Raw genomic sequence first — 26,819 nt, forward strand, 5'->3', positions numbered from 1 at the left:
TTTATTTATTTATTTGACACAGAGAGAGACAGCTAGAGAGGGAACACAAAACAGGCGGAGTGGGAGAGGGAGAAGCAGGCTTCCCGCGGAGCAGGGAGCCCGATGCGGGGCTCCATCCCAGGACCCTGGGATCATGACCCGAGCTGAAGGCAGATGCTTAACGACTGAGCCACCCGGGCGCCCCTATATTTGACATTAAAGAAAGAAATCAGTTGTATTGTTCTTCCATGAAAACCCAGATATAAGAGCAAAGAAAATAATACTAAATGAAGAGTACATTATCCAAACAGGTATTATCTTTTAAGACCAAAGTTTCTGGAGTCAGGCTGACTCCCAGGAGCCATCCATTAAGCAGCCGAATGCTCTTGGGGGAAGTGATAAAATGGAGAAAGAACACGTGCCTCATCAAATTCAGCGAGGCAACATGCATAAAGCCTTACTTAGCATGGGGCCTTGAAGTGCTCGTAACCTAGAGCTGATTTATTATTATTATTATTATTTCAGACATCGAGGAATGAATACAGGCCCGTTTAAAGTGTGAAAGTCTGTGAAACCTATGACTGTGGAAGGTGTGTGTACAGCTTTACCCTCTTGGGATCATCAGTCCCGACCCCAGAACACACCTGCTTGTTAAAGCACCCGCGCCTTGCTGGTTTTGCAAAATAGTCAGGTGTAGGGTCTAGGCCTCCGGCACTGATGGCTCTTTAATTTACTCCTCCCCTCTCCCCCTGCACCTGCTTCAGAGGAGCTAAGAAGCAGGAAGCCTGGCTTGCTCCCACCTGAAAGATGACCCAGAGCCCAGAGAACGGCATAATCAGATTCAGCCGGGCTTGGGGGCTGGCCTTCAGTAGTTGCTCAGGCTCTCTTGCTGGGGGCTGGGTGTCATACTGAGCCCTGTGTCTGGTATTTTGGTTGGGCAGTGAGGGAATAGAGGGTTGATAGCAAGGATGGATGAGACAGGCCTCTCACCTACCGAGCTCCCAGCGTGATAATAAAACAAGCCACTGGTACTCCCAGTTCTCTGCCTCTACCACCTCAGGGATCGAAGGAGAACAGCAAAGGGCCAGATACCCAAGTTCCAGACATCTGGGCAAACCCTGGACCTGAAAAATGGGTACGTCGATCCGTGTCCCTTGGGACTATTTTTTTTGGCCTAAAATTGAGTTGTGGGCTCCTGAATCACCTTATTATCCCTTCTCGTTATGTAGCTAAGTCAGCGTTTAGACTGCCCTTCCAACTAAATAAACTTTTAAATTTCCCTGTGCTTAGAACTTCTGAAGTGGTTGAGTTCTGCAAACAGAGGACAGGGGCAAAGTATTCCAGCAGGAAATACGACAGAAACCAAAAGAGATCGGCCAACAGTCATTGAGCATTTACCACAGACCAAGTGCCTTCCGTGCGTTATGATCCTCGCCACAAGCTGGCATGGTGGGGGCCTATAATCATCCCATTTCCTAGATGGAGATATTGAGACTTAGAGAGGTGTGGTGACTTGCCCAAATCGTGTAGCTAATAGGCTTCTAATCACCGCGCGCTTTGGCTCATGTAGGCTGTTGGTCGCCACAGGCCATGACAAATGACTACAAACCCCGTGGCTTCAAACAACAGAAACTTACTCCCTCCCAGTCTGGTGTGCCCCCTGGGAAGGCTCCAGGGGGGAGTTCTTCCTTACCCTTCCAGCTTCTAGTGACTCCTGGTGTTTCTTAGCTTGTGGCTGCATCGCTATGGTTTCTGCCTCTGCGCTCTCAGGGCCTTCTTCCTGGTGTCTCTGTTCAAATCCCCTTCTTCTTTCTCTTATAACACCAGTCATGGGGCATCTGAGTGGTGCCGTCAGTTAAGCATCTGACTCTTGGTTTTGGCTCAGGTCATGATCTCGGGGTTGTGAGACCGAGTCCCACCTTGGGCTCCGAGCTGAGTTCAGAATCTGCTTGGGACTCTCTCCCTCTCCCTCCTCCCCGGTGTTCCCCCAGCCCCCAGCTCTGTGCAAGCATGTGTGCGCTCTCTCTGTCCAATAAATAAAGCAATCTTAAAAAAAAAAAAAGACACCAGTCACTGGATTTGGGGTGCACCCTAAATCCAGGATAATTTCATGTGGATATCCTTAACGAATTACATGTGCAAAGAACCTTTTCCCAGGTAAGGTCACATTCATAGGTACCAGGGACTGGATTTGAACCTACCTACTTGAGAGATACAGTTCAACCCAGTGCAGATGGGTTTTTACAGGCGGGCACAAGATAGTTGGGCTGGAGCGGAGGCAGGGATCTTGGGAGGCCCAAGGGGCATTGACGCCCAGTTGCCTGTGGCAAGGGGAGGACCCCTCAGTCTGCTGGGCTCCTCAGAGCAGTGGTCTGAGCTGTTCCGTCCCTTGTTACCCTCCCTTACCTTTGGTTTGGTTGATGGTTAGGGATCCTTGATGCCTGCCTCTGCTTTATTATCATCAGTTAACACCCCACCCTACGGAGCAGTGGGGCCTGAATCCATTGTTAGCCAGTTAAGCCCACTAAGAGAGTTGGCCTAACAGGAAACAGAGGCCCAGCACATTTGTTGTCTGTGGTGATCTTGTCAGGTCAGAAGCAGGGCAGGTCCCAGCAGAAGGGGCCTGGTGGCCCCAATCTTTCCCTTTTAGAAAGCTTGCCCTGCGCTCTCCTACTCAGAAGGTTTATAGGGTGTAAGTTATGATGGGCTGATGGGCTGGTCCTGACACCCAGGCTTCCTAGTCTCTGCTTCCAAGAGCCTCAGGGAGGGTATAAATTCTGTCAGAGCCTAGGGATGCCAGTGACGTGATTCTCTTCAGCACAGTTTATTTCTCAGAGAGACAATCCCCAGTTAGAATAATCTCTTCCTGTAACCTGTCACAAACAAATGAAAATACTTCCCTGAGGGACAGAACCCTGAGCGCCTCCTGGTGGCCACTGAGGGCCGTGGAGGGGAACGGTTTCCTGCCGGGAGTGTGTGTGGGTGATGCCCACTCCAGGGTCCTTGGGGAGGTCTCTATTGATTTTCATTTTTATTTATTTATTTTTAAATGACTTTTTTTTTTTTAAGTAGGCTCCACGCCCAGCTTGGAGTGAGGCTTGAACTCATGACCCTGAGATCATGACCTGAACTGAGATCAAGAGTTGGACTCTTATCCGACGGAGCCACCCAGGCGCCCCCTCTATTAATTTTTAATTATTATTTATCATTACTAATGTATTTATTATTGATAATACTACGCCCTCAGTAATAGCTTTTTGTAACCAGACATTCCTCCACAGAGGCCTCACCTTGCTTGTGAGTTATGGACTCCAGCTTTGATATTGAAATGACAGGAAATCTTGAGACAGTTCAGAAACTCCAGGAAAACCAAGGCGAGTGGACATTATTTTCAATCTTACGCAGAGTGGTGTTTATATACTGGTGGCCCGTGGCCCAAACTGGCCTACGGATACTGGTTGGCTCACAGTCGTTTTTTCATTTTCGTTTTTGGGTTTTTGTTTTTGTTTTTTTAATTTTCCAATCAGTTGCCAGCATTTAAGCCATTTCAGATAAAGCTCTGGATCTTTGATTTCTTCTGAAAAAATCAGAGATCAGGTGGGGCTTTTATTTCCACAAGAGGTTAGTAGTTTGGAACTGAGTAACATTTGCTCTCTCTAAACCGGCCGTGACCTCCAGTGTGCCTTAGGCCGCACCACTCTCTAGGGCTCTAATCTGTTGATATCTTGCATTTTATCTTCTTGGTTCCTAGAAGCATTTGAGTTTGTCACCCTAACCTGGAGTTTGAGACTGGGTAAGAGGGCAGGAAGTCCCATGGAAGTGATGGGCTCCCCTGCTCCCATCATATGGTAAGATCTATCTATATTCATATAAGATATCTAGATATAGATATATGTGAATTGAAAGGTTTTGCCTAAACACAGAGCATCTTCCTCAAAAAAAAATATATATATATATACACATATTTTTAATGCTGTTTTGGGGGGTAGGGAAACATTATTTAAAAAAACAACAACAGAAAACCGTGGTGTATTATAGAAGAGGGTGTGAAATTCATATGGATTGTTAAGAACCATGAAACGTCAACAAAATTTTGTGCTTGTGCAGGCCCACATTGGGCATGTGTGTCTTCCTTCTGTGATTGGGGCAAAGTTTGAAAAATGCTTTGTAAAGGAGTTAGTGGCTGAATGAGTTCTCTGTCTTGTAAGGAATAGGTGAGCATGACTCACTTCTGTATTTGTTAATCAGATGGTGAATGTGAGCCCAGATTGTCTCCTAGCTGTTGTATTTTTCAATACTGGGGTATAGGTCAGCTCCAGAGGTTGCTGGAGTGGTTTCCTGAGGCTTTATCACCCAGTGTTACTCCCTGGGCTTGTAGTTAGATGGATTTGGTCAGTGACAGGTTCGGTCACCTCCGAGCTGTGTGACCTTGGGCAAGTCACTTAGCCCCTCTGAACTTTAGTTTCTGCTTCTGGGGAGAAAGGAGGAGAATCAGCCCTATTCCTCAGAGGGGATTAGTCCAGAGCAAGCATTCAACAAATGCTCCTAGAATGGTAGTAAAATCATATCTCACTTCATGGAAAGTCCAGGGTAGATATCACTGTTCTAAGCTGTGGCTTGCTCAAGGTCATACAGTCTGCAAGTTGTAGAACTTGAACCCAGGTCTTCTGACTCTAGAACCAGTGTTGTCACGGGCATAACAATAATAGCTTAACTAGTGAGGTCTCCTATGTGTACTTTCTAGAACCTCTGAGTCCAGTCCTTAGGGAGGGACTGCTTTGCCCCACTCTCTCCTCCCTTTTCAAAAAATTGTGGTAGGGTCAGGGCACCTGGCCGGCTCAGTCGGTAGAGCACACGACTCTTGATGTCAGGGTCATGAGTTCGAGCCCCATGTTGGGTGTAGAGACTACTTAAATAAAAATAAAACATTAAAAAAAATTAAAAACTGTGGTAAATCATACATCACATAAAATTTATCATTTTAACCTTTTTTAAGTGTCTCGTTCACTGGCATTAAGCTTGTTCACAGTGTGTGCAGCCATCAGCACCGTACATTAAACAACTCCCTGCTTCTCCCTCCCTGAGCCCTGGCAGCAAGCACTCTGTTTTATGCTTGTATGAATCTGACTACTTTAGGCACCTCATGTTTCATTCATATTACAGGAGTGTCACGATTTCCTTCCTTTTTTGGGCTGAATAATATTCTCTTGTGTGGCTAGACCACATATTATTTATCCCTCCACCCACTGATGGACACTTGGGTTGTTTCCAAGTGTCCTCTGGCTGCTGTGAGTCATGCTACTAGGAACGTGGCCCCCTGTCTTCTTGAAGGATAGGTTGAGTACTACCGTGGTTAGAGCACAGGTTGTGGAGTGGAGGGGTCTCTACCCCTTCCTGGCTGAGTGGTCTTGGACAGTTCCCATACCCCCTAAGCTCCAGTATTCTCATCTAGAAATGATGGTGGTCCTTCTCACAGTGTGGTCAAGAGTGTTGGACCAGAGAGTGGATATGGCGTATTTATTATGGTGACCAGCCCGGAGCAAACACCCAGTACAACCTATTCTTGCACATTCATTCAACACAATATGTGGTGCCTGCCTCCTGATGGTTCCATTTCACCTCTCACCTAGCCAGTCCTATCCACCCTGGGTGGTGGACCAAGTGGGAATGACCCACTAACGGGTGTAATGTCTGGGGTCCATTTAATTCAAAACCAAAACTGATTAAAAAAAAAAAAATTGGTCTACTTTTTATCATCATTGGGAACTGGCAGTTCTAAACAATGTCAGTGATGAAACACTCCTCCGCCCAGGCATGGACCGTTGCCACTGCCCCCAACCTTCGATAGCCTCTTTCATGCCCCATGTGAAGTCCACACTGGAGCTGAATCATGCTTGTATTCTTGGTCCCCTTCTGTTATACTTGTTAAATATGCTGCATACATGTTAGAAAAATTGGCAGCCTGATAATCCTGTTTTCCTTTATGGTAGCTGTTAGTGCTGTCTGATTGGCATTTTAGGGGTCGCCTGGGTGGCTCAGTCGGTTGAGCATCTGACTCTTGATCTCAGCTCAGTTCTTGATCTTGGGATTGTGAGTTCAAGGCCCACGTTGAGCTCCACACTTTGCATGGAGCCTACTTAAAAAAAAAATTGCTTTTTATGATAGGACTTCATGTTTCAGAATGGTGTTAGATTGACAGAAAAATTCAGCAGATACTACAGCGTTTCCACGTACACACCGCCCCCCCCCCCCCCCCCCCCCGCTTTTCCCCTAGGATTAACCTATGGTATATTAGTGGAATACATTGGTTACAATTAAACCAACATTGATACGTTGTTACTAACTAAAGTCTAGAGTTTATTCACATTTCCTTAGTTTTTACCAAGTGTCTTAGATGTATTTCAGTATCCCACCCAGGATAGCACTATCTATGCATTTGTCATGTCTCCTTGGGCTTCTCTTGGCTGTGACAGTTTCTCAGATCTTTTTTTTTGGTTTTGTTGACCTTGACAGATTTGAGGAGTACTAGTCAGGGATTTTGTAGAAAGTCCCTCTTTGGGGATTTGTGGCTTTATTTATTTTTTTAAAGTTATTTACTGGAGACTTACTGTAGGTTAGTCATTGTGCGAAGCTAGGGATATGGCAGTGAACCAAGATATTTATAAACAGCATTTATAAATCGGTGACATTGATGCTGGACTTGGACAGAGCTGTATGGGCTGAGAATTAAAGCCAGACAGCCCCGAGTTTGACCCTCGATCACTGTCTTGTTTGCCTCCTCCCATGGGCAGAAGAGAGTTCCGCAGGTGGATTTGGCATAGTAGGCACATCTTGAAAAATCTGGCAATCACAGGATGATGAGAAAACTAATACAATAGAACAAATTAGAAGTGAGTTGGATTCATTTCCGGTGAATAGATTAGGGAAAGGGAGTTAAAATAATCTTTACCTATATTTCTGTTTTGAGCTCTTCTGCTCTTCCTGTTAAGTTCTACTGTGTAACTTTCTCTGTTTTTAAATGTCCCTGCAGGAATGTTTTTGTACAATCCAAAAATTAACGGTCAAGGTCAGAATAGGCCAGTGACAGAGCTGTCTGTCCCTAAACGCTTTTTCATGGCATGTTGTGGATGCAACCAGAAAAACCCATGTGTGAAGTGGTCATGGGGTGGGAAGTCTGGTGCTGAAGAGTGGGGTTTGAGGGCTCTGCCCTCCTGGTCTGGGGCAGCACCCAAGTCCTCTTGAGTCTTTCTGAGCCTTGATTGCCTCACTTCTAACTCAGGGATAATTCAGTGGAGTAGCATCTTACACCTGGATGAGGTTCTAAAATGAGCCTCCACATAAGGCCAAAATCTGGTAGAGTCAGAATTACCCTTGAAAAGCCTTCAGACTATGCACAGAGATGTGAACACAGTGCGCCATGTGGGAGACCCCTGCCCAGCCCGGCAGTATGTCTATCACAGCCCACTTTTCTGCTAGCATTTGGTCAGATGACTCCATCCCTTGGTCAGACCAGATTAAGAATCTACTTGTATTTATGGCCCATGTTGTAATAAACAATGACATGTCTTTACACACCAAGATTAGAATGCACATGGCTTGCTGGCTGATGGAAGAAAAGAGGTCTCACTGTTGTCAAGACCTTGTGGTTGGTTTTGTTTTTGTTTCCCTGCATACGTAGTTGAGTTTATATACATTAGAGCATCTTAGTGCACTGGCCAGCCCACTCCCAGGGTACTTGGTAAGGACTGAATGAAATTGTGTGCGTGAGAGTCCATAGCACTCTAGACAAATGTTTGGATTCATAAATATGATCAGCGAGCGATACATTCGTGGAAGTCATAGGGAGGTGTGTGATTTGCTTTTTAAAAATTTTTTTGGAAAGGGGATATTGCATGTCTTGTGGCCTCTGAGGAACCCTGGTGACTTGGTTTCTACTGAGTGTGTGGGTGGTGGTCGACTTAGTAGAGGACTGACTTTTATTGGGTTAGATCCAGTCTTAGCCCCCTTCAAGGGCCTCCCCTCTACTCTGGGCTAATATGACTCCTTTGTTTGGCCACAGAATGTCCTGAAGGAGCATGCGGATGATGACCCCAGTCTGGCCATCACTGGGGTCCCTGTAGTCACTTGGCCAAAGAAGACTCCAAAGGTAAGATGCGGATCGCCTGCAGCTGGGAGACCATTCCCACTGCCTTTCACATCTCCTGTAAGATGAATGTTGGCAGCTTTTGAGTGGGGACTCCTGGCAGAGGGCAGTTAAGAGGAATGATTTTGGTGATTTGTCTATTGCAAGTTTTTGTTTTTTTGAAAGGGATCATTTTTCCCTACTGTGGAAACTGCAGGCAGTGCCCCCTGGTGGTCACTCAGAAAACTGTGGGGGGGAGTGATGCCTCACCTTTCCTATCCTTAGGTGACTTCATTCCCTTCTTCCTTCTCTCCTTTCTTTTCTTCTTTCCTTCTCTTTTTCCTCCAGATGCTTCAAGGGCTGTTTTCTCTCTCTCTTAAGATTTTATTTACTTATTAGAGAGCATGTGATAGGATGAGCGGGGGGGAGGGGGCAGAGGGAGAGGGAGAAGCAGACTCCCCGCTGAGCAGGGAGCCTGATACGGGGCTCAATCCCAGGACCCCGAGATCATGACCTGAGCTGAAGGCAGACACCCAACGACTGAGCCACCCAGGCGCCCCGGTTTTCTCTCTTTTGAAAGTAACTTTGCTCTCTCTCCCTTTTTTTTTAACTGATTGATGCTCACCTTGGAAAAGTCTAATCAAATAAGAAATAGGAAAGGACAAAAACCCTAGGGAGAATGATAGTAACGTCCACCGAGGACTTACCAAGAGCATGTTGCTTTGCCTCGTTGTCTGCATCCCTTATCTTCTTTAGACTCCAGCAACCCTGTGGGGCAAATACTCGGGACTCTCATTTTACAGATGAGGAAACTGAGGCTTACAAAGGTCAAGTCACTTGTGAGCGCACTTGGCAGAGCTGAGTGTGGGATGATCAGTCTGTGTGACAGCAGAGACCAAACTGTTAACTAGTGTCCACCTCAAAGTCCAGAGAAAACCAGTAATGTTTTGGTGAGTCTTCTTCCAAAGTCCGCGCTAGGGTGGGACATGTATGTATCAACCTGTCTGCCCACACTCAGCCTCACCACTTTTTTGAGCAAGTTCTGGAAACTCTCTGAACCTTGCTTTCCTTGTCTGTATAAAGGGGCTATACCAGCACCTACTTCGATGGGTTGTTGGGACGACTAGATGAGATAATGCATTGTTGAATTTGTTTCTGGTTAACTAAAAAGAAAAAAAAAAAATAGAGCAATGCATGCAAAGTTCTCAGGACAAGGACTGACCAGTAGTTAGTGCTCTTTAAACATTAGTTGTGACTTAAGCAGCCTCTTTGTTGATGGGTATTTTTTTCTGATTTTTTTTTTTTTTTTTTGCTGTTATAAGAGGCATTTATTTTTTATTTTTTTAAAGATTTTATTTATTTATTTGACAGAGAGAGACACAGCGAGAGAGGGAACACAAGCAGGGCGAGTGGGAGAGGGAGAAGCAGGCTTCCCGCCGAGCAGGGAGCCCGACGCGGGGCTTGATCCCAGGACCCTGGGATTATGACTTGAGCTGAAGGCAGAGGCTTAACAACTGAGCCACCCAGGCGCCCCTATAAGAGACATTTAGAGGAACATTCTAGCTCTGTGCTGTCCAAAATGGTAGCTGCTAGCTATATGGCTATTGAGCACTTGAAATATGGCAAGCCCAAATTGAGATGTGCTATAAGTATAAAATACACAACAGATTTCAAAGACAGTGCAAAGAGGAACACTGTAAAATTACTCATTAATTTATTTTTTATGTTGATTGCATGTTGAAATTAGGGTTGCCAGATTTTAAAAAGGATGTCCATTTAAATGTGAATTTTCAGGTAAACAACAAGTAAAACTTTAAGTATAGCCCATGTATCACATGGGCTATACTTATGCTGGAAAAGATTATTCATCGTTCATCTAAATTTAACTGGGTGTCCTGTATTTTTATTTGCCACATCTGGCAACTCTAGTGGATGGTAATATTTTGGATCTGTTGGTTAGACAGAATGGATTATTAGTATTAACTTCACCTTTTTCTTTTTGCCTTTTTAAAAATGTGGCTACAAAAAAAATGTAGAAGTACATGCGTGACTGACTTTATATTTCTGTTGGGCAGTGATGTTCTGGGTTATTCTTTCCACCTTTGTTTGATTGTCTTCTTAGGGTATATTCCTAAATGTGGAACTGCTGGGGAAGAGGGTCCCTGTTACTTGTGGGTAAATTCTAATTCTCTTTGAAGCTTAGGAGGAATTTAGGTGATGGGAGAAATGAAGAAGGATTCGCCTTCATAGCTCCTGCCTTTAGTTTCCCGATCCATGGAAGCGGGTGGGGTTTTAACGTTCACTTTCCCCTCCACGGGCAGTAAATGCAACTGCCATTTCTGAGACCACAAACTGTACTTGCAGAGGTAGCACCTTGCAGCAACCCAGCCAGGCCCCACGGCTGCTCTGAACCCAAAGAGGAAACCGTGGCTTTGCCTCATTGTCTGCCTCCCTCCCAGCTGAGGAATTGCTCTGGGGGAGGGATTAGGGTTTGCAGAACATGGGCTTTTCAAAAAACAAATTTGCCACTAGCCAGTGTAATCCCAGAATTAATGGAGGGGTCCAAATGAGCTTCTCTGGGGGAAATCACTTCAGGACTATTAACGTGTTCTGTCCTCTGTGCTGGAGACCCTCCAGTTTACTCCTGAGAGGCTTACGGGCATTAAAAAAACAAAAAACATCACACCTCTGCCCCTTTCCCTCCAAAGGGCTGGAAACGGGAAGCAGGCTCCTTCCTGGGGGGAGTAGCCCTTACCTTGGATTTTTGTGGAGGATTGGTGTATGAGTGCTGGTCTATACACAAGGTCGTGTGGCTGGTGTCATCAGTTCTGGAAGGGCGGGGGAAGAGACTGGAGCCCCGAGGCTGGTGAAGAGTGAAGAGAGGACATTTGCTATTTGACAGTACTTTGGGATACCAGTGTGGGTTTTTTTTAAACACTTTATAATAAAACAAATATAATGTGCTTACCGTACAGTTCTCCCACTTAAAGTGTACAACTCACTTGTTAGTATATTCAGAGTTATGCAACTATCCCACAATCTAATTTTAGAATATTTTCATACCCTCTGAAAGAAATCCCGTCAGCTGTCAATCCCCCCACCCCCAATCCCTAAATCTTCCCTTCCCCCAGCCCCTGGCAACCACTAATCTCTCTCTCTCTCTCTCTCTCTATGGATTTGCCTGCTCTGGACATTTCATGTAAATGGAATTATCCAATACTTGACCTTTTGTGACTGGCTTCTTACGCTTGGTATAATATTTTTAAGCTTCATCCACACTGTCGCAGCTGTCATGACTTCATTCCTTTTTATGGCTGAATAATACTCCATTGTGTGTATATACCGCACTGTTTAGCCATTCGCCAGTTGCGGGACATTTGGGCTGTTTCCTACCTCTTGGCTGTCGTGAATAATGATGTTGTGAACATGCATGCACACATTTTTACATGGACACATGTTTTCATGTCTCTTGGGCAGGCGCCGAGGGGTGGAATTGACTGGTCACACGGTAACACCGTGTGTAACTTTTTGAGGTACCGCCAGACCGTTTTGCAGAGCGGCTGCAGCCTTTTTCGTTCCCACCAGCAACGTGCGTGATTTTCAGTTTACCCACAGCTTCGCCAATGCCGATTATCCGTCTTTTTGATTAGAGCCATGCTAGCCCCGTCTTTTTCTTTTTCATTTACTTTATGTTTTCTCGAACTCATTTGAAGTTTCTCGTAGGAGTTTGCAAGAGCTGCCGTAACAAAGTGCCACACACTATGTGCGTGGCTCAAAGGACAGAAGTTCATTTTCTCACAGTTCTGGAGGCCAGAAGGCTGAGAACAAGATGTCCATTGGCAGGATATATGTCTCCTGGGCTTGTTGATAGCCGTTTGTCTCTCTGTATCATCACATGGTCTGACCTCTTGTGTGTTTGTGCCCTAATCTCTTAGAAGACACCGGTCATGCTGAATTAGGACCCACCCTAAGTTTAACTTCGTTGCTTCTTGAAAGACTGTCTCCAGGTGCTCACATTCTGAGGTCTTGGGGGTTAGGGCTTCCACGTAAGAATTTGGTAGTGGTCCGGTGGGTCGGGGGGGTGGGGTGGGGGGGTCTCTGGGGAACACCATTCAACCCATAGCATTTATCCTACATTATTTCAGAGCCACAACAAGATGTCAATAATATAATAATGAATACCCTGGCCACCCACGCAGCCCTGGAAATAAATTATCACCAGATGTATGTCCCCATCTTTAGATGTCTTTTTTATATTGTATTTGATCCTCACAGTGAGGCTGGGAGGTGTGGAGAATGTTACCTCCATGGGCGCAGCTGAGACTGGGGACTCAGAGAGGGACACTGGTATGCCCTGGGTCACACAGCTTGTGAATCGGGAGGTATTAGTCCCCAGATCTGAGGAACTCAGTGAAATGTGGCAGAGGGGCGGGGGAGGGAGGGTGCGCCACTCTAGGTCTGCATTTCCTGGCTGGTGGGGTTAAAAAGTTAACAGGAAAAGGAGAAGTAAGTGAAGGACAGACTGCCTGGGCCGCCCGGGGTCTCTCCGTTCCCAGGTTTGCAGTCGGCTTGCTCCCAATTTGATGCAGGTTGGGTTGAAAGATCAAGGGTGCTCGTTGAGGCTGTCAGGATGCGAGGTAGGGAGCGGTATTGCGTCTGGGTCAGGTTACTTAACAAGTAATTAATGCTAAATGATGATTAGCAAGAAATGCTTTGATCTCCCACCTTGCCTCTCAGAGAACAAAGTCCTTTTCTGGAACTGATTAGGTGCCGGGAGGTCATTTCTGATGCCGCGTCTCTCAAATCAAAGATGCTACTGAACCACCATCCGTCATCATTCACCCGACTGGCTGTTTCCACCAGCGGTGATGGATTTGTTTTGATCTGTCTACACTTCTTTTATGACCAGGTGGCAGGATTTGGGGGGGGGGCCTGTCTGTGACCTTAGAACCAAGCCAAGGGAACTGAGCTTATTTGAGGCCCGACCTCTGACCTCAGCCTTATTAGCAAGTTGACCTTCTGCTCACCAGCCAGACACTTTTACCCAGCTAGCTTGCTGGGTCATTCACAGAGAGGGAAACTGAGGAAGGAGGGAAGACGGAGCCACAGGGGCCTCTGGAGAGGGTGCCTGTTGATGCATCGTGCTTCTTATTCTTAATCAATTATCTCGAGTGTCCAAACTGGGCTGCCACTTGAATTTCAGTTATTAGCAGGTTTTCTGGAGTGTAGGAGCAGAGACTGGAGTAGGTATGAACAAGTACCCTGGTAGGGGACGTGGGAGAGCCCTTTTCAGTTAAGGCATCGGCTTCCTTACAGGGACATTATGGGGCCACAGAGGAACCACGGCAGGAAGTGAGACACAGACACACACACACACACACACACACACACACACACACACCCACACATACACACACACCCCTGATGTCCGTGTTACCCTTGGCTCTACTTTGTTTCTTTTCTCCTCCCTCTGTAGTTGGTCACTTAGATCTGGGAGGCCTGAGAAGTGTGGGGTCCCTCTGGAGTGACATGCAGACTTTACCTGAAGGAGGGGCACATAATTCAGTAAAAAGGGGCCCTGTGTACTTCCTGTTCTTTCTCTGTCCAGCTCTCAATTTTTTGTCACCCCTGGAGTAATTAAGTTGATGAGGAGGAGGAAGAGGTGGAGGGTGACGATAATGAAGGCCTTTTATTGTTGTCTCCTCAGGGCCAGGTAGTTTCCCAGAAAGGCATTGTGGTCTAGTGAGAGCCAGTCCTCAGGCTAGCGGCATCGGCTTTACTGTGGGAACTTGTTTAAAAACAAAAAACAAAAAAAAATACAGCTTCCTGGGCCTGGCCTGGGACACTGAGAATTAGTAGGTTTGGGGTGGGGCCTGGGAATCTACACTTTCTTGACACTTTGCAGGTAATTCTCATGCATGACTAGGGTGGGCTCTGGGGTCAGATGCATCTGGGGATTAAACCCTGGCTTTGCCACAAACTAGCTGTGTGGTTGTGGACAAGACTGAGCCTCAGTTTACTTGTCTGTAAAAACGGCTAATAGTGCCTTTTCTGCAGAATTGCTGTGAGATGCTGTCTGTAGGTCATCAGGCGGTGATAGCTATTGTCATTTTTTGTAATTATGACTTAGAAGTAAACAACAGGGGCGCCTGGGTGGCTTAGTTGGTTGAGCGACTGCCTTCAGCTCAGGTCATGATCCTGGAGTCCCAGGATCGAGTCCCACATCAGGCTCCCCGCTCAGTGGAGAGTCTGCTTCTCTCTCTGACCCTCTCCCCTCTCATGCTCTCTCTCTCTCTCTCTCTCTCTCTCTGAAATAAATAAATAAATAAAATCTTAAAAAAAAAAAAAAAGAAGAAGTAAAGAACAACCCTGCATTTGCCCTCCCAGAAGGCTGGCGATGCTCTCTGTAGAAACAGAGGACATGGAAGGAAGGGCCTGGAGTAGGGGAGGGGGTGAGTAGTTTAGAGACATTTCCCATCCTTTGGTGACTATTGGCTGTTGCAGAAACTTCATCTCAAGCAAAGACCCTCGTGGTTTCATCTCCCTGAAGGAGTCATGGCTGTGCTGAAATGGCTGGTTTGAAAAAGTGCATCTCCTCCTGTGTCCTTCCTCACTGCCCTGCAGGGAGAAGTCCTAGGCGCTGTGGGTGACCATTGCCTTAGACTGTGCCCCTGAGGGTTTGAAGCTGCTGAGGCCACAGGCTCAGGGTAGGAGGAGGGGGTGTCCAGTCCTTCCAGCTTCCTGAGAGCAGGAAAGGTCCAGGGGAGAGCAGCCTCCTAAGAGTGGGCGTGTGTGATGCTCACGGGCAGGAGGGGGCCGGCAGTGGGAGCCTCGGTGCCAGCAGAACAAAGGAAGGCAAGAGAAGCAAGTGGATGGCGGGGAGGAGACAGGGAAGGGAACCAAGTGAAAAACAATCTGGGGCCCTCATCTGGAATCCCCAGCGTTTTCCTCAGTGACAGCTGAGTCGTCGGTGAAGTCCAGCACCTTCCCAGGAGGGCAGCAAAAACCTGTGATCGAAGAATACCCACAAACATGGCCTGCTCATTCTGAAGAGTGTTGTATACAACATGAAAACAAGCAGAAAAACCCAACTGGAAGAAAACCATCGGTGGTGAAGGGGACCCAGGTCTCTGGACGGGTTTTTGTGAGCTCCAATTCCAGATTGGTCAGTGGCTGAGCCCGTGTCATGTGGTCCCTGCCGGTGGGCCAGGTGACAAGGGTCCCATCAGTCTTTCCTTTTTGGTGGAGTGGACCCAAGCCAGACAGTAGAAGTTTCTAGAGTCGTGCCGCACATGAGGTGTCGTAGGCAGGACCGAACTGTGGCTCTATCTGCTGGCTTTTTGTAGGTAAGAGTTCTGTCTTCTCCCTGTGTCTTCACGTTGTTTTTCCACCATATGCGTGTCTGTGTCCAAATTTCCTCTTTCTGTAAGGACACCAGTCATTCTGAATTAGGGCCCTAATAGCCCGATTTTAACTAAATCACTTCTGTAAAGACCCTGTGTCACATTGTGAGGTCCTGGGGGTGGGACCTTACCATGTGGATTTTAGGGCGGGTACGGTTCAGCCTCTGAACTTGGTAAGCCTTCAGGGAGTCTCCATCTTCTTTAAATCATGTCCCAAGTCCTTCACCGGGCCTGGAGTGCCCAAGTCCTCAGCTGTCGTTCTGCCTTAGAATCTCGAGATTTTTTTCTCATCTGCTCAACTTTGCCGGGGAACTGAACTGCTCCATATTTTCCATTTACTTGGTCTTTGCTCATGCTATTCCCCTTCTGGAAATGCCCTTCTTATTTCCCCATGTGCAAAATTTTCACCTGTAAGCCCAACCGAACCCCTTCTTCACCAGGAAGCTCCCTGGGCTGGACGTTTTCTGGTTGTATCTCCAGAGGCCGCCTCTCCAGCCTTTCTCTGGCCTGCATCAAAGGGCTTTCTTACCTCTCCGGCTTCTGGCTGGGCTCAGCCAATGGGAGGTACCAGCAGGAGATGGGAATGTGGGAGGGGAAAGAGGTTGAGGTATTTATTCTCCCAGCTTCCTCCCCATGGGATCACGGCAGGTTGGCTCTTTCCTTCTTCTGAAGGCCACAATTCCTATTTTGTGGACTCCTCCAGCTTTTCTTTCTGCATTTCCAGTAACTGGCCCCTCCTGTAGCCCGTCAGCCAAAGGGAGGTAATGGCTCGTGGCTGTCGCTAGGCTCAGGGTGTAACACCGCACCTTGTAGTGTTCCCTAACCCTACTTACGCTCTGTAGATGGAATTTCTGTTAAACTCTCCAACATGACCCGGCGTGAGGCTACCAGGGTGCCATCCATTTCCTGCCAAGATCCTGACGGATATAACTTCCCCGATCTCTCTTTCTGCTGGACGTCTATATTCTACTCTGCATTTTGTGGCCTCCACCAGCTTCTTGAGACTGGAGCTCATCTTATTAATTTTTTCCTTCTCCATTTTTTTTTTTAAGATTTTATTTATTTGACAGAGAGAAAGACAGCAAAAGCAGGAGAACAAGCAGGGGGAGTGGGAGAGGGAGAAGCAGGCTTCCCGGCCAGTAGGGAGCCCGAGGCGGGGCTTGATCCCAGGACCCCGGGATCATGACCTGAGCTGAAGGCAGACGCTTGATGACTGAGCCACCCAGGCGCCCCTTCCTTCTCCATTTTTGTATCCCGTCATGCACGCTTGCTCCCCGATAGCAAGGGCCCAGGAACTGTTTGTTGAATGAATGAACTAGATTGCAAGGTTTTCCCCGCACTTCTAACAGATAAAATTGGACTCAGTCCGTTTTAGGCTCTTGGCTGTCTTTCTTCCACTTGTGTCTCTTTGGTGAGAATGTGGATCTCTCCTTACCGTTACTTTTATGTCCCAGTCCCAGCCAACTGTTGAAAGAATGCTAAGTGGAAGGGTCAGTGCTACTTGGTACTCTTGGACCCTTTCCTCCCTCAGATTTAAGCATCCTTCTTTATCCCACCGGACTTAGAAATCACCTGGAATTTCTCAGCCAACATCTGTCATTTTAGAACCGCTTTATTGGAACTTTAAGTCAGTGTGCAGCTGAAATAACCTGTAATTAAAGTCTGCAGCCGAGGATTTCTTTCTTAGTCTGATAACCTGCTCAGCTGCCTGTGTTAATAATGCCAAAGAGAAATTCTTGGAAAGCAATTGAAATATTGCGGGCTTCTGCCTTTGGTGGGGTAATTAGAAAGCCAAGCAAGCACTGTAAATGATTGACTGCCGTTATCATGGTTTTATTTCTGGAACAATGGCCTATCCTTCCGACTTTTCTTTTTGTCGAATGTCGTCATGTATTTCCCATTTTTAAAGAAGGATATTTGATCATTGACATGGGGAATACGTTGTCGTGTCCTTTAATTCAACCCCCCACGACCCCCCCAGTCTATAATTTGGCTTTGTTAGAAGGACGGATGTGTGTGTGCTACCAAATGATGATGTTATCAGGTAATGTGTTCTCCAAATTCAGGCGATCCAGAGAAAACCAGGGCACGAGTAGGTGAATACAGGTGAAATATTTGCATTGTTTAGCTTGGCTTCTTGTTCTAAAGGTGACAAGGGCAAGTGCATGTGTTGGGATGAGGGGAACTTTAATTATATATGAGGAAGGTAGGTGAGAAGTGAAAGCTATAGTAAAACCTGCTCTAAACAACTGACCTTCTCCACCAATGCATGTAAATAACGAAACAGCAAAACACTTTGAAGGGAGTTGAGATCATTTAGATTCATTTCTGTCTTGGTTAATGTTTATAGGATGGGATGGTACCACCGAGAGGCTTGTGGGTTTGAGTGTTCCCTATTGATTGATCTGTTCTTCTGGGGGAGGGTGTTCTTTATTTCTTTTTCTTTGATTTTTATCATATTTTTTTTCATTGTAGGAAAAATATATAACATAAAATTGACCGTTTGAACCTTTTCTTGGGTGTACAGCTCAGTGGCATTGAGTACATTCGTGGGCTTGGGTAACCATCATTCTCGTCCATTGCCGGAGCTTTTTTTTTGGTTGTCTGCAAGTAAAACTCTAGACCCCTTGAACACTAAGTCCCTGTTCCTCCTCCCTCAGCCCCTGGCAACTCCCTTTCTACTTACTGTTTCTATGAATTCTGGGTACCTCATGTTAGTGGAATGATATACATTAGCCCTTTTGTGACTGGCTTATTTCACTAAGCATAAAGTCCTCGAGGTTCATCCAGGTTGTAGCAGGTGTCAGAGTCCCCCTTCAAGCCTAACAGTATTCCAGTGTCTGGATAGACCACATTGTGTTTATTTATTCATCCACCCATGGACATTGGGTTGTTCCCACCTTCAGCTACTGTGAATAATGCTGCTGTGAACATGGGTGTCTACACATCTTTTTGAGTCCTTACTTTCAATTCTTTGAGATGTACACCCAGAACTGGAATTGCTGGATCATACAGTAATTGTACGTTTCATTTTTTGAGGAACTGCCGTACCATTTTCCATAGTGGCTGCATCATTTTATATGCTCACCAAGAGTGCACAAGGTCTCCAGTGTCTCCACATCCTTGAGGACACTTGTGACTTTCTGGTTTTGATAACAGCCATCCTAATGGGTGTGAAGTGGTGGGTGTTACTTCTTTTGAACTCACTTTATTTTTTTATGGTGAAGTATTCTTTAGAAAGTTATGGGCATCATGACATTCTGCCCCTACATGCTTAATACTTAGTTTGCATCTCTTTAAAAGACTAATATTTTTCTACACAGCTAAAATCATGTGATTACATGTACCAAAATTTACAATTCCTTAATGCCACCTAATGCCCGGTCATATTGAGATTTCCCAAATTATCCTTTGCAGATGCTTTATCCAGACCAGGCTCCCATCCAGGACCGTACATTGAATCTGTTTTCAATTCTCTTTCGATCCAGACCTTTCTCAGGACATTGATTTGTAGAGAAGACAGAACCATGTGTCCTGCAGAATATCCCACTATATGCATTTGTCTGATTGCTTCCTTGTGTCATGTGACTTTCCCCCTATCTCTTGTAATTTCTGTAAACTGGAAAGTAGATCTGAAGGCTTGGTTAAAGTTCAGTATCATAGGTTGTGGATTAAGGTGATAGTGATCTGATACCCCATTATTCAGTTAGGTTTGTCCTTCTTTCCTCTAGAGAATAATCTGGAAGGGGAAACATTGGCCCCCTGCTTCTCTCCATCATTCACCGATGGTTTCAGTACCAGATGATCATTCTTTCCTGTATCGATAATTTTATCAGGAGATGAAAATAAAACTTCAAAGTCTATCATCCCTCCCTTGTGAATTAGCTAGCATTCCCCTCCCCCACCCCGGTATTATTGAGAAATAATTGGCTTACATCACTGAGTTGGATTTGGGGGGGGGCAGGGTTTTCCCTCATCAGTTGCAGTTACCCTTAAACACAGTTCCTCCTGAAAAGACAGTATGCATGCTCAATTCTTTCCCTTTTAAAGACTGATTTTCAAAGTAAGAAGTTGGTGTCATGGCCACCTCAAATGGTGACAGATGAGTTTGTCAGGCTTTTTCTACACTGAATGCCATGATAAACTCATGGATTTTCATAGATCCAGGGGGCATTTCCAGGCAAATTGGCCTGCTGGAGATGAGCCATTTTTCAAGGAAAGCAAGAATGGTAAAGGAAGAGAGGCCTATGGCTCTAAGTCAAAGTGTGTGTGTGTGTGTGTGTGTGTGTGTGTGTGTGTGTGTGTGTGTGTGAGAGAGAGAGAGAGAGAGTTCCCCCATCCCTACTCTCAGCCCCACCAGCCACTGTGCATTTGCATTTCTCAGGCTTCCCTAAACGAAAGGCATCAGAGCCCATCAGACCACCGCCATGCCTGTTAGCAGCTCATTTAAGAGGTGATTCAACTCTCTGGTTTGGTGAGTTTCAACACACCGCAGGGTTTAGGACCTACATTTCCTAACCAGGTTACCTTTCAGGAAATAGGAAATTAAGATCACTCTTAAGTGGTGGCGGATGAAAAACATGTATGTGTGCCATTGTACGGATTGTATGGATCTGCCGCATTTTGTTCGCCCATTCATCGGTGGATGGAATTTGGGTTATTTCCACAGTTTGGCTGTCGGGAACAGAGCTGCTAGTCAATGATGAACACAGTTTTACTCCTGTTTTGCCTCTTGTCTGTCTACTTTATCATCCTGCCTTGAGTGATCTTTGGATTTAGTCTTTTCCTTTGAAAACACAGAACTTTTTATCCTGATTTTCTGAGGTGCTTCTCTGGAGGATAGTGAGACAGATAATCGGATGGGTGTCTGGTTGGGAAGGAAATCAAGGCGGGGGGGGGTGGAGATTTGGTCTTGTTAGGAAAAATACTTTTAAGTTATAGAAGTCTTGGTTGTAGGCCAGAATTATGCTAGCATTTTATGTATTTTTAGCCCCTCTTACTCCCACCGGAGCCCCAAGGGAGAGGGGTTTATAAAGTGAACTCATTTATTTCATCCAAATTGAGTGCTCAGCCTTAGCCTGGATTTTTGTAGGGCAATGAGTAGAGAAGGGAAGTAACTTCCTAAGGTCAGCGAATGAACTGGAAATGGGGTGGATGGCGGGAAAACATTTCTCAGATCAATGCCGGTCACCTGTTAAATTAGTTAATCTTTAAAAAAAAAAAAAATCCTGTGCCCCGTCACAAATCTTCCAGTGAATGTAAATATTTGTTGGTTGATTTTGGTAACGTAAAGAGACATTATTAGGAGAGGAACCCCATTTAACAGAAAGCTCAGTCTTTTTAAAGGACCCATATGACAAATATGCGTGGTTTTTAAATGCTTGTGGAATGACTCTCCAGGGGCAAAATAGAAAGCAATCAAATAACATTAGTAATTTCCTCAACAGAAATCACTGCAGCCCTTGGTCTGTCATACAGATACTCTTTGAACCATAATCTAGACAACCCTGGAATCAGTCCTAAGTTGCTATGTGACACAATATAAAAATTCTTCTTATTTACATTTTATTAGAAAAATAACTCTCCAAGAGACCTCCTTTCACCATTAAGGGGGAAAAACCCTATTGAAAGACAGAGAGACAAATGGCAAAATATAGTAAAATAACTGAAGCATGCATTCTCTGTTGCTTGTTAAGTATAAATTATTACTTGCACTAGGAAGCTCCCCTTTGCGTGCCTGTTCTGTCATTTCTGCTCCCTCCTTAGGGGCATGTTTACAAATGGGGTCCACTGGCTTAGGGGAATGCCAGCCAGTTACTGGTGTGGACACAGAGAATCCATTCTCTTTCCCTGCCCTGATCCTTTGGGGAATAACGTTCCCAAGCTTTAGCCTTTTCAACGTGGGCCCAAGGAAAGGGGCCACATGCAGGAGAGACCCTTGTCCTAGGGAAGTCCAGAGTCCGGGGGGCAGCTTGTCCCTTGTCCCCGGAAATGGGGATGGAGAGGATGGCTTCCCTCCTTTAACGTAAGCTCACCACCTGTGCCTGCACTGGCGATAGCGTGGCTATTTCTGGGCACAATCTCTCGGCAAACTGGGGTTGTTTCTGGTGTCTCATGATCTGATAGGCAGACCAGAAAATTAAATGACACTTGGAGAGAAAATGGGGAAGTGGGTGCCCACTGTGACCAGGGCTGATTCGGCTCCCATCTGTTTTTGTTTATTTCCTGACCACTTGGTGAAAGTTCTGGATCTTCCTGGCTCAGGGCAAGCACCAACTGCCCGGGTGGCATCAGCTTTGGGAAGCTCTTTCTAAGAACATAAGCCTTGGCTAAGTGGAGCCGGGAGAGTGTTCAGTTCTTAGGGTCACTCAAAGATGAGGTCAAGAGGGAGAAAGGACAAGCCTAAAGCACAATGTAACACTAAATTTTCAGATGGCAATCCTGCTGGGCCAGGGCTAGCATAATGTATTTTATATAAAGTCCAGCATGCTATTAATACAAAACAAATGTTGGATAATTGTGTGTGCCAGTTAACTGAAGGAAACTTGATCGAGGGAAGCAGAGGAGTAAGAAGTTCTTTGCAAGTGTCAGAAGAGGAATTTTTAAGAGGTGTTAGGATAGTGGCTGGCAGGAGCCTTCTTAATGTTTGGAGAGAACCCACTGCATTATCATGTCTTAATCCTGGTTTCCTACTTCCAGAGTTGGCCCCTGACAGATGATCAGACAGCAGTTTGGTTACCAAAGGTTACCAAAACCATACCTATCTGCCTTGAAATTGAATTTGAACCGAGAATACAGAATTTGCAAAATTTAATAAGGGACAGTTAATTTAATTTTACATTAAGTCTGAGTTTTTCACTTGGATTCTTACATCAGTCTCATTTGGCATCTTCTTTTGTCTCTGGCACGAGGCATTGGAGTGGTGTGATTAACAGCCCCAGCTCCAGGCTGCAGGCTCCAGCTGCCTGTGGGTTCAGATCCAGGTCCTTTCATTTCCGAGCAGCAATATGCCTCAGTTTCCTCTTCTATAAAATGGGTGCACAGTGGTACATACCTGATGGGACTGCTTAAAGGGATAAATGAGATAATGTCTACAAAACACTCAGCACTGACTCTAGCCCTTCAACCATGGTTAGTAAATATTAGCTGCTATTACTGCCCGGACCCCTGAAAGGTGGTGGTGGGGCGTCGTTTCTGGGTGGTGTTATTATATAAGGGACCCTGGGCTTGAGAGCTACTTCCTAATTTTCACTGCACCACCATTTCCTCACTTGTGAAGTGAGGGGGTCTGGTTGAGGCCCCTTCTAGTTCAGAAATGACATGGTAGAAGGAAGTTTGTGTTAGCTACAGCTTCTGTTTATCAACATTTTCCCTTTCTCTTTCTTTGCACCATGATAAATGAGAACCGTGCCTTTTTACTTCCTTAAATACAGAAAAGAGCTTTGGAACATTGAAAAGAAATCGGCTCAAAGACAAGTCTAGTAATCTTGCACTCCTGATAAGCAATGGCAGAGACCTTCAAGAAAAAAGTCCCACTTCCTTACCTCTCTCTCTTGATGTATCATGGTATTTGGGTATCTTTGTACCTTTGCAGTTCTGACCACATTGAATGACAATGAAGTGAAAGCATGATTAGCATTTTATCAGCCCCTCCCCTTTATTTTAAGGGGCTTCCTACCGGGTAGAATGGCTCCTAAGAGGTCATCAGATACAGACTTTGGTCCATCACGATAGCTTTTAAAAGCTGAGATCTTTGGGGATGAAGTGAGGTGGAGGAGGGGGATATTCTTTTGCTTTGTGTTTTTGTTAACCTTGAGTGGATTGTGAAAACCGTAAGAAGAGAGGAAGGAAACTCAGAATGGATATGTTTCAGTAAAGAGCAAGTCTCCTGGGATTTCTTCCCATAGTGTCAGTGGGTGTATAAGTTTCATACAGACTTCAGAATCCACTCAGTAAAACTGACATCCCTGTTTCCTCTCTCCTGCCGACTCCCTGCTAGAAGCCTCCTGAATTGTATTTACAAGGTCTCTGCCACACACATTCTGCCTTCCTTGAAAGCCCAGGCCATGACCTGCCTGTGGGTCCCTTCTGTTCTCACAGTGGATTTCATGGCCAGTGGCCTGGGCATGAATAACGGTTGGACAGCTCTGCAGAGTTGATCACCAGATTTCACAGCTAATGAGCTTTTTCTTGGGAAAGCCTTTGATCTCTTTGCAGAAGGATGCTCATCTTTCAGTTGGGCAAACCTTCCCATTTTATCTTCATCTGTAAAATGATGAAGAAACCGAGCAGGTACAGGTATGCATGTTTAGTGTCATATTGAACATTCCTAGTTAGATGATACGTGTGCCCGTTGCCCAGCTAAGGCATCCCACTCCTTGTCTTTGTGTTTAGCTGTGGTTTTGATGGTTGTATTGATCACTCTAGCTAATGGTCAGAGCTCCTCCTTCAGAATAAGGGCTGTGGGCATACGTCCCCACAGACTTTTTTTTTTTTTAATAATGAATCTCAGTCTGGATTTCCAGTAACAGTTTTCTGCAGGAGTGGGCTGCTTTTGGATTAAGCATTAAGAGGAACCTTTACAGTTTAAAGAATTTAGAAACCCACACCTTCTGGGCCAGCCTCGGGGCGCTGCCAGTCTCCTAGGAGAACTGGGTTCAGGCCTGTAGCTCTCTACCCCTTCTGAGATCGCCTCCAGCGCACATCCCCTCCAGGGCACCACCGGAAGGAGGGTTCCTGTCCAAGAGGGTGGGGCACCCACCTCGGGGCAGAGTGCATTCTCTCAGGTAACCTCCAAGTCAGGCAGCTCTATGGGAACTCGCACCAGCACCACCGCACGTTTCACGCTGACTCCCTCTCGATCTGCTAAGGCAAACCTGAGGGAGAGAGGGCAGCGTCAGGGGACCTGCCCAGCCCACCTGCCCGCTTCCGGGGGAACTGGGCCCCCGGACCTTAGCCAGGCCAGCGGGCCTGCAAGCTCCGGGTACGGGACTCCCGGGTTCGCGGGCATCAGGTCCTGGTCCCAGAGCCTGTGCAAACCCGGGAGCCCGTGTGCCCGCTGCCGGGTGCACAGGGACTCTTGCCTGGCGTCGCGTGCAGGCCGCCCCCCGTGGCCTGTGCGCCCCGGGGCCCCCGCGAGACGCCCCGCAGGACCACACAAAAGACCCCACCCCAGGTCGGGCGTGCATTTCCTGTTAGAGCGGCGGCGGCGTGCAGCCACCCATGTGCATCCCGTGGCGCGCGGGCCGGGCGGGCCGTGGGGCACGCCCCCACGCAGTCCCAGTCCCCGCGCCCCTGCCGGGAGGGGCCGCCCTCGGCGGGCCCGCCCCCATGTCACCGCAGGCCGGGCTCCCTTTGTGTGCGGCCCGAGCGCCGCGGCCGCGCCATTGGCCCGCCGGCCCGGGGGGCCAGCCCCTTCCTGGCTCGCTTCATGCATATGCATGAGCGCCCCGGCCCTCCCCCCCGCCGGCCCCTCCCCGCCCCCTCCCGCGCGGGCGTGCGAGGCGCGCGGCGCTGCTCCCTCCTCGCGGCAGCAGGCGCCCGAGCCCGAGCCCGAGCCCGAGCCCGAGCCAGGGCGAGCCGAGCCTGCTCCGGGCGGGCGGCGGCGGCGGCGGCGCCGCTCCAGCCATGTCAGCGCGCGCGAGCCTGGGCCCACCATGAGCCATGGCCATGTCCGTGAGCGCCGAGGACGACGACTATGAATCGGAGCCGGACCAGGTCGGCGGCCCGGGGTGGGGCTGAGGGAGGGACCCGCCGCCCGCCCGCCCGCCCGCCGACCTCCCGACCGACCGACCGACGCTCCCGGGGCGGCCGCGACGCCGCCGCCGCCGCGATGAGGAGAAAGTTTTGCAGCCGCCGCCGGCGGGGCCGCCAGGGCCGGGCCCGAGCGGGGCGTGGAGGAGCGCGGCAGGCCGGCGGCTGCCGGGGCGCCGCGGGCCCCGCAGCCGGCCCGGGCAGGGGGCGTGTGCGAGCGGCTGTGCGCGAGGGTGGCCGGCCGTGCCGCGGGGACAATGTGGGCCTCGCCGTCGGGCGGGCCCTGCCGGGCGCGGGCCGTGGCCCGCGGGCAAGTTGCGGGCGCCGGCGCTGGCGGCCAGGGCGCGCCTCGCCCTCGCCCGCGGCCCACGCGCGTGCCGGCCGCCCCGGGCGCACCCGGACCTGCGGCCGCCGGCGCCTCCCTCCTTTCTGTTTGCAAAGTTGCACCGGGACCCTCGGCCTCTAGGCTGGAGGACGCCGCGGCCCCGGGCCCGTGGGCCCGACGGCCCGAGCTTTTGTCTGGGCGCCGCGCGCCCGCCGCCTGCCGTGGGCAGACGGAGACAGGAAGGGGTGCGAGCCTCGGGCCGGCGCGGGGAATCCGGAACCCGGCGAGTGCGCTCCGCCGCGGCGGGGCGGGAGGAAGCCGTGACCCCAGATGGCAGTATTTGGCCTCAGTTGGATTTAGAAGGGAAAGCAACCTCTCTTGGGACCTGGGGGGAGAAATCTGTATAAAACAAAGCCCTGGGTGTGTTTACGGCGTGAATTTACTCCGGGAAGATTCGTGTTTAGGAAGCGGGGGAAGAAAGTTGAGGATTTACGGAGTATAATCTGCACAATATTTGCAGCAGGACACAGGCTAGGTTGACTTGTCCGAGGAATTAAGCATGGAGTGGGTTGAGTTATCATGTGGGCATGGGACCAGATGAATAAGATGCTTATTTATAATCCTGGGTGCGTTTTCTCAGTGGAATAAAGATGTTTTGGAATGTTCAGGCCGAGATGTAGGAACGTTTGCCTCTTCCGTTAGGGGTGATTGAGGAAGCAATGTATATGCTGCAGGTAAGTTGTATCACCCATATCATTAGGTGGTTTTATCTAACGAGTTAAATTTTATTGTTTAGTTACATTTTATTTTTATTCTAAGTTTTGCTGGGTATTTTTCAGGCACATGCACCTTATGGTGTTCCTGAATCTTGCTGGTCTTACCGATTGGATTAACCCAGAGACAACCCAAGTGGTTTTGTCTTGGAACTTTTATCAAGTCAGTAGCACAGCGTGGGAATGGTTCTCAGTTCTTGCTTCTTGGTTCACGCCAAATCTTGGTTTGAAAATTTTTCAGTTCAGTTTGGATCTACCTAATCCCTGCCAACAGTTTAGCCTTTCTGCATCTGCTCATTCATAAGAAGACACTTGTATTCAGCATTGACTCTGCTTTGGTGTTTCAGGATTGAGGTTCCTGTTACCTGCTTTGTTTTGGTTTTTTAATTTGGCCACACCCTGTGGCCTGTGGTAGATACAATCTTTGACAGTGTATGAGACAAGACTTCCTATGTCTCTGGGCT

At 47.7% G+C, this 26,819-nt stretch overlaps 1 protein-coding gene and 1 long non-coding RNA gene across 14 annotated transcripts in view; one reads left to right on the forward strand and one right to left on the reverse strand.

Moving 5' to 3' along the window:
* KDM2B (lysine demethylase 2B) overlaps window positions 1-26,819 on the forward strand; it is a 118,425-nt gene that overhangs the window by 63,752 nt on the left and 27,854 nt on the right. For all 12 annotated transcript variants that reach the window (XM_027576109.1, XM_027576111.1, XM_027576106.1 and 9 more), the window contains one exon: window positions 8,039-8,125. In XM_027576109.1, the coding sequence (XP_027431910.1) occupies window positions 8,039-8,125 (87 nt within the window). The remainder of the gene's footprint in view (window positions 1-8,038; window positions 8,126-26,819) is intronic.
* On the reverse strand, window positions 22,329-24,793 carry LOC113912628. Of its 2 annotated transcripts, none has more exons than XR_003516910.1 (3): window positions 24,675-24,793; window positions 24,266-24,380; window positions 22,329-22,529 (listed from the first exon to the last, which is right to left on the reverse strand). It is a non-coding gene; the product is annotated as an uncharacterized LOC113912628 (long non-coding RNA). The 2 variants fall into 2 exon arrangements; XR_003516909.1 differs by having other exon boundaries at window positions 22,329-22,567.

Source organism: Zalophus californianus, chromosome 14 (assembly GCF_009762305.2).
Source record: "Zalophus californianus isolate mZalCal1 chromosome 14, mZalCal1.pri.v2, whole genome shotgun sequence".
Taxonomy (NCBI): Eukaryota; Metazoa; Chordata; class Mammalia; order Carnivora; family Otariidae; genus Zalophus; species Zalophus californianus.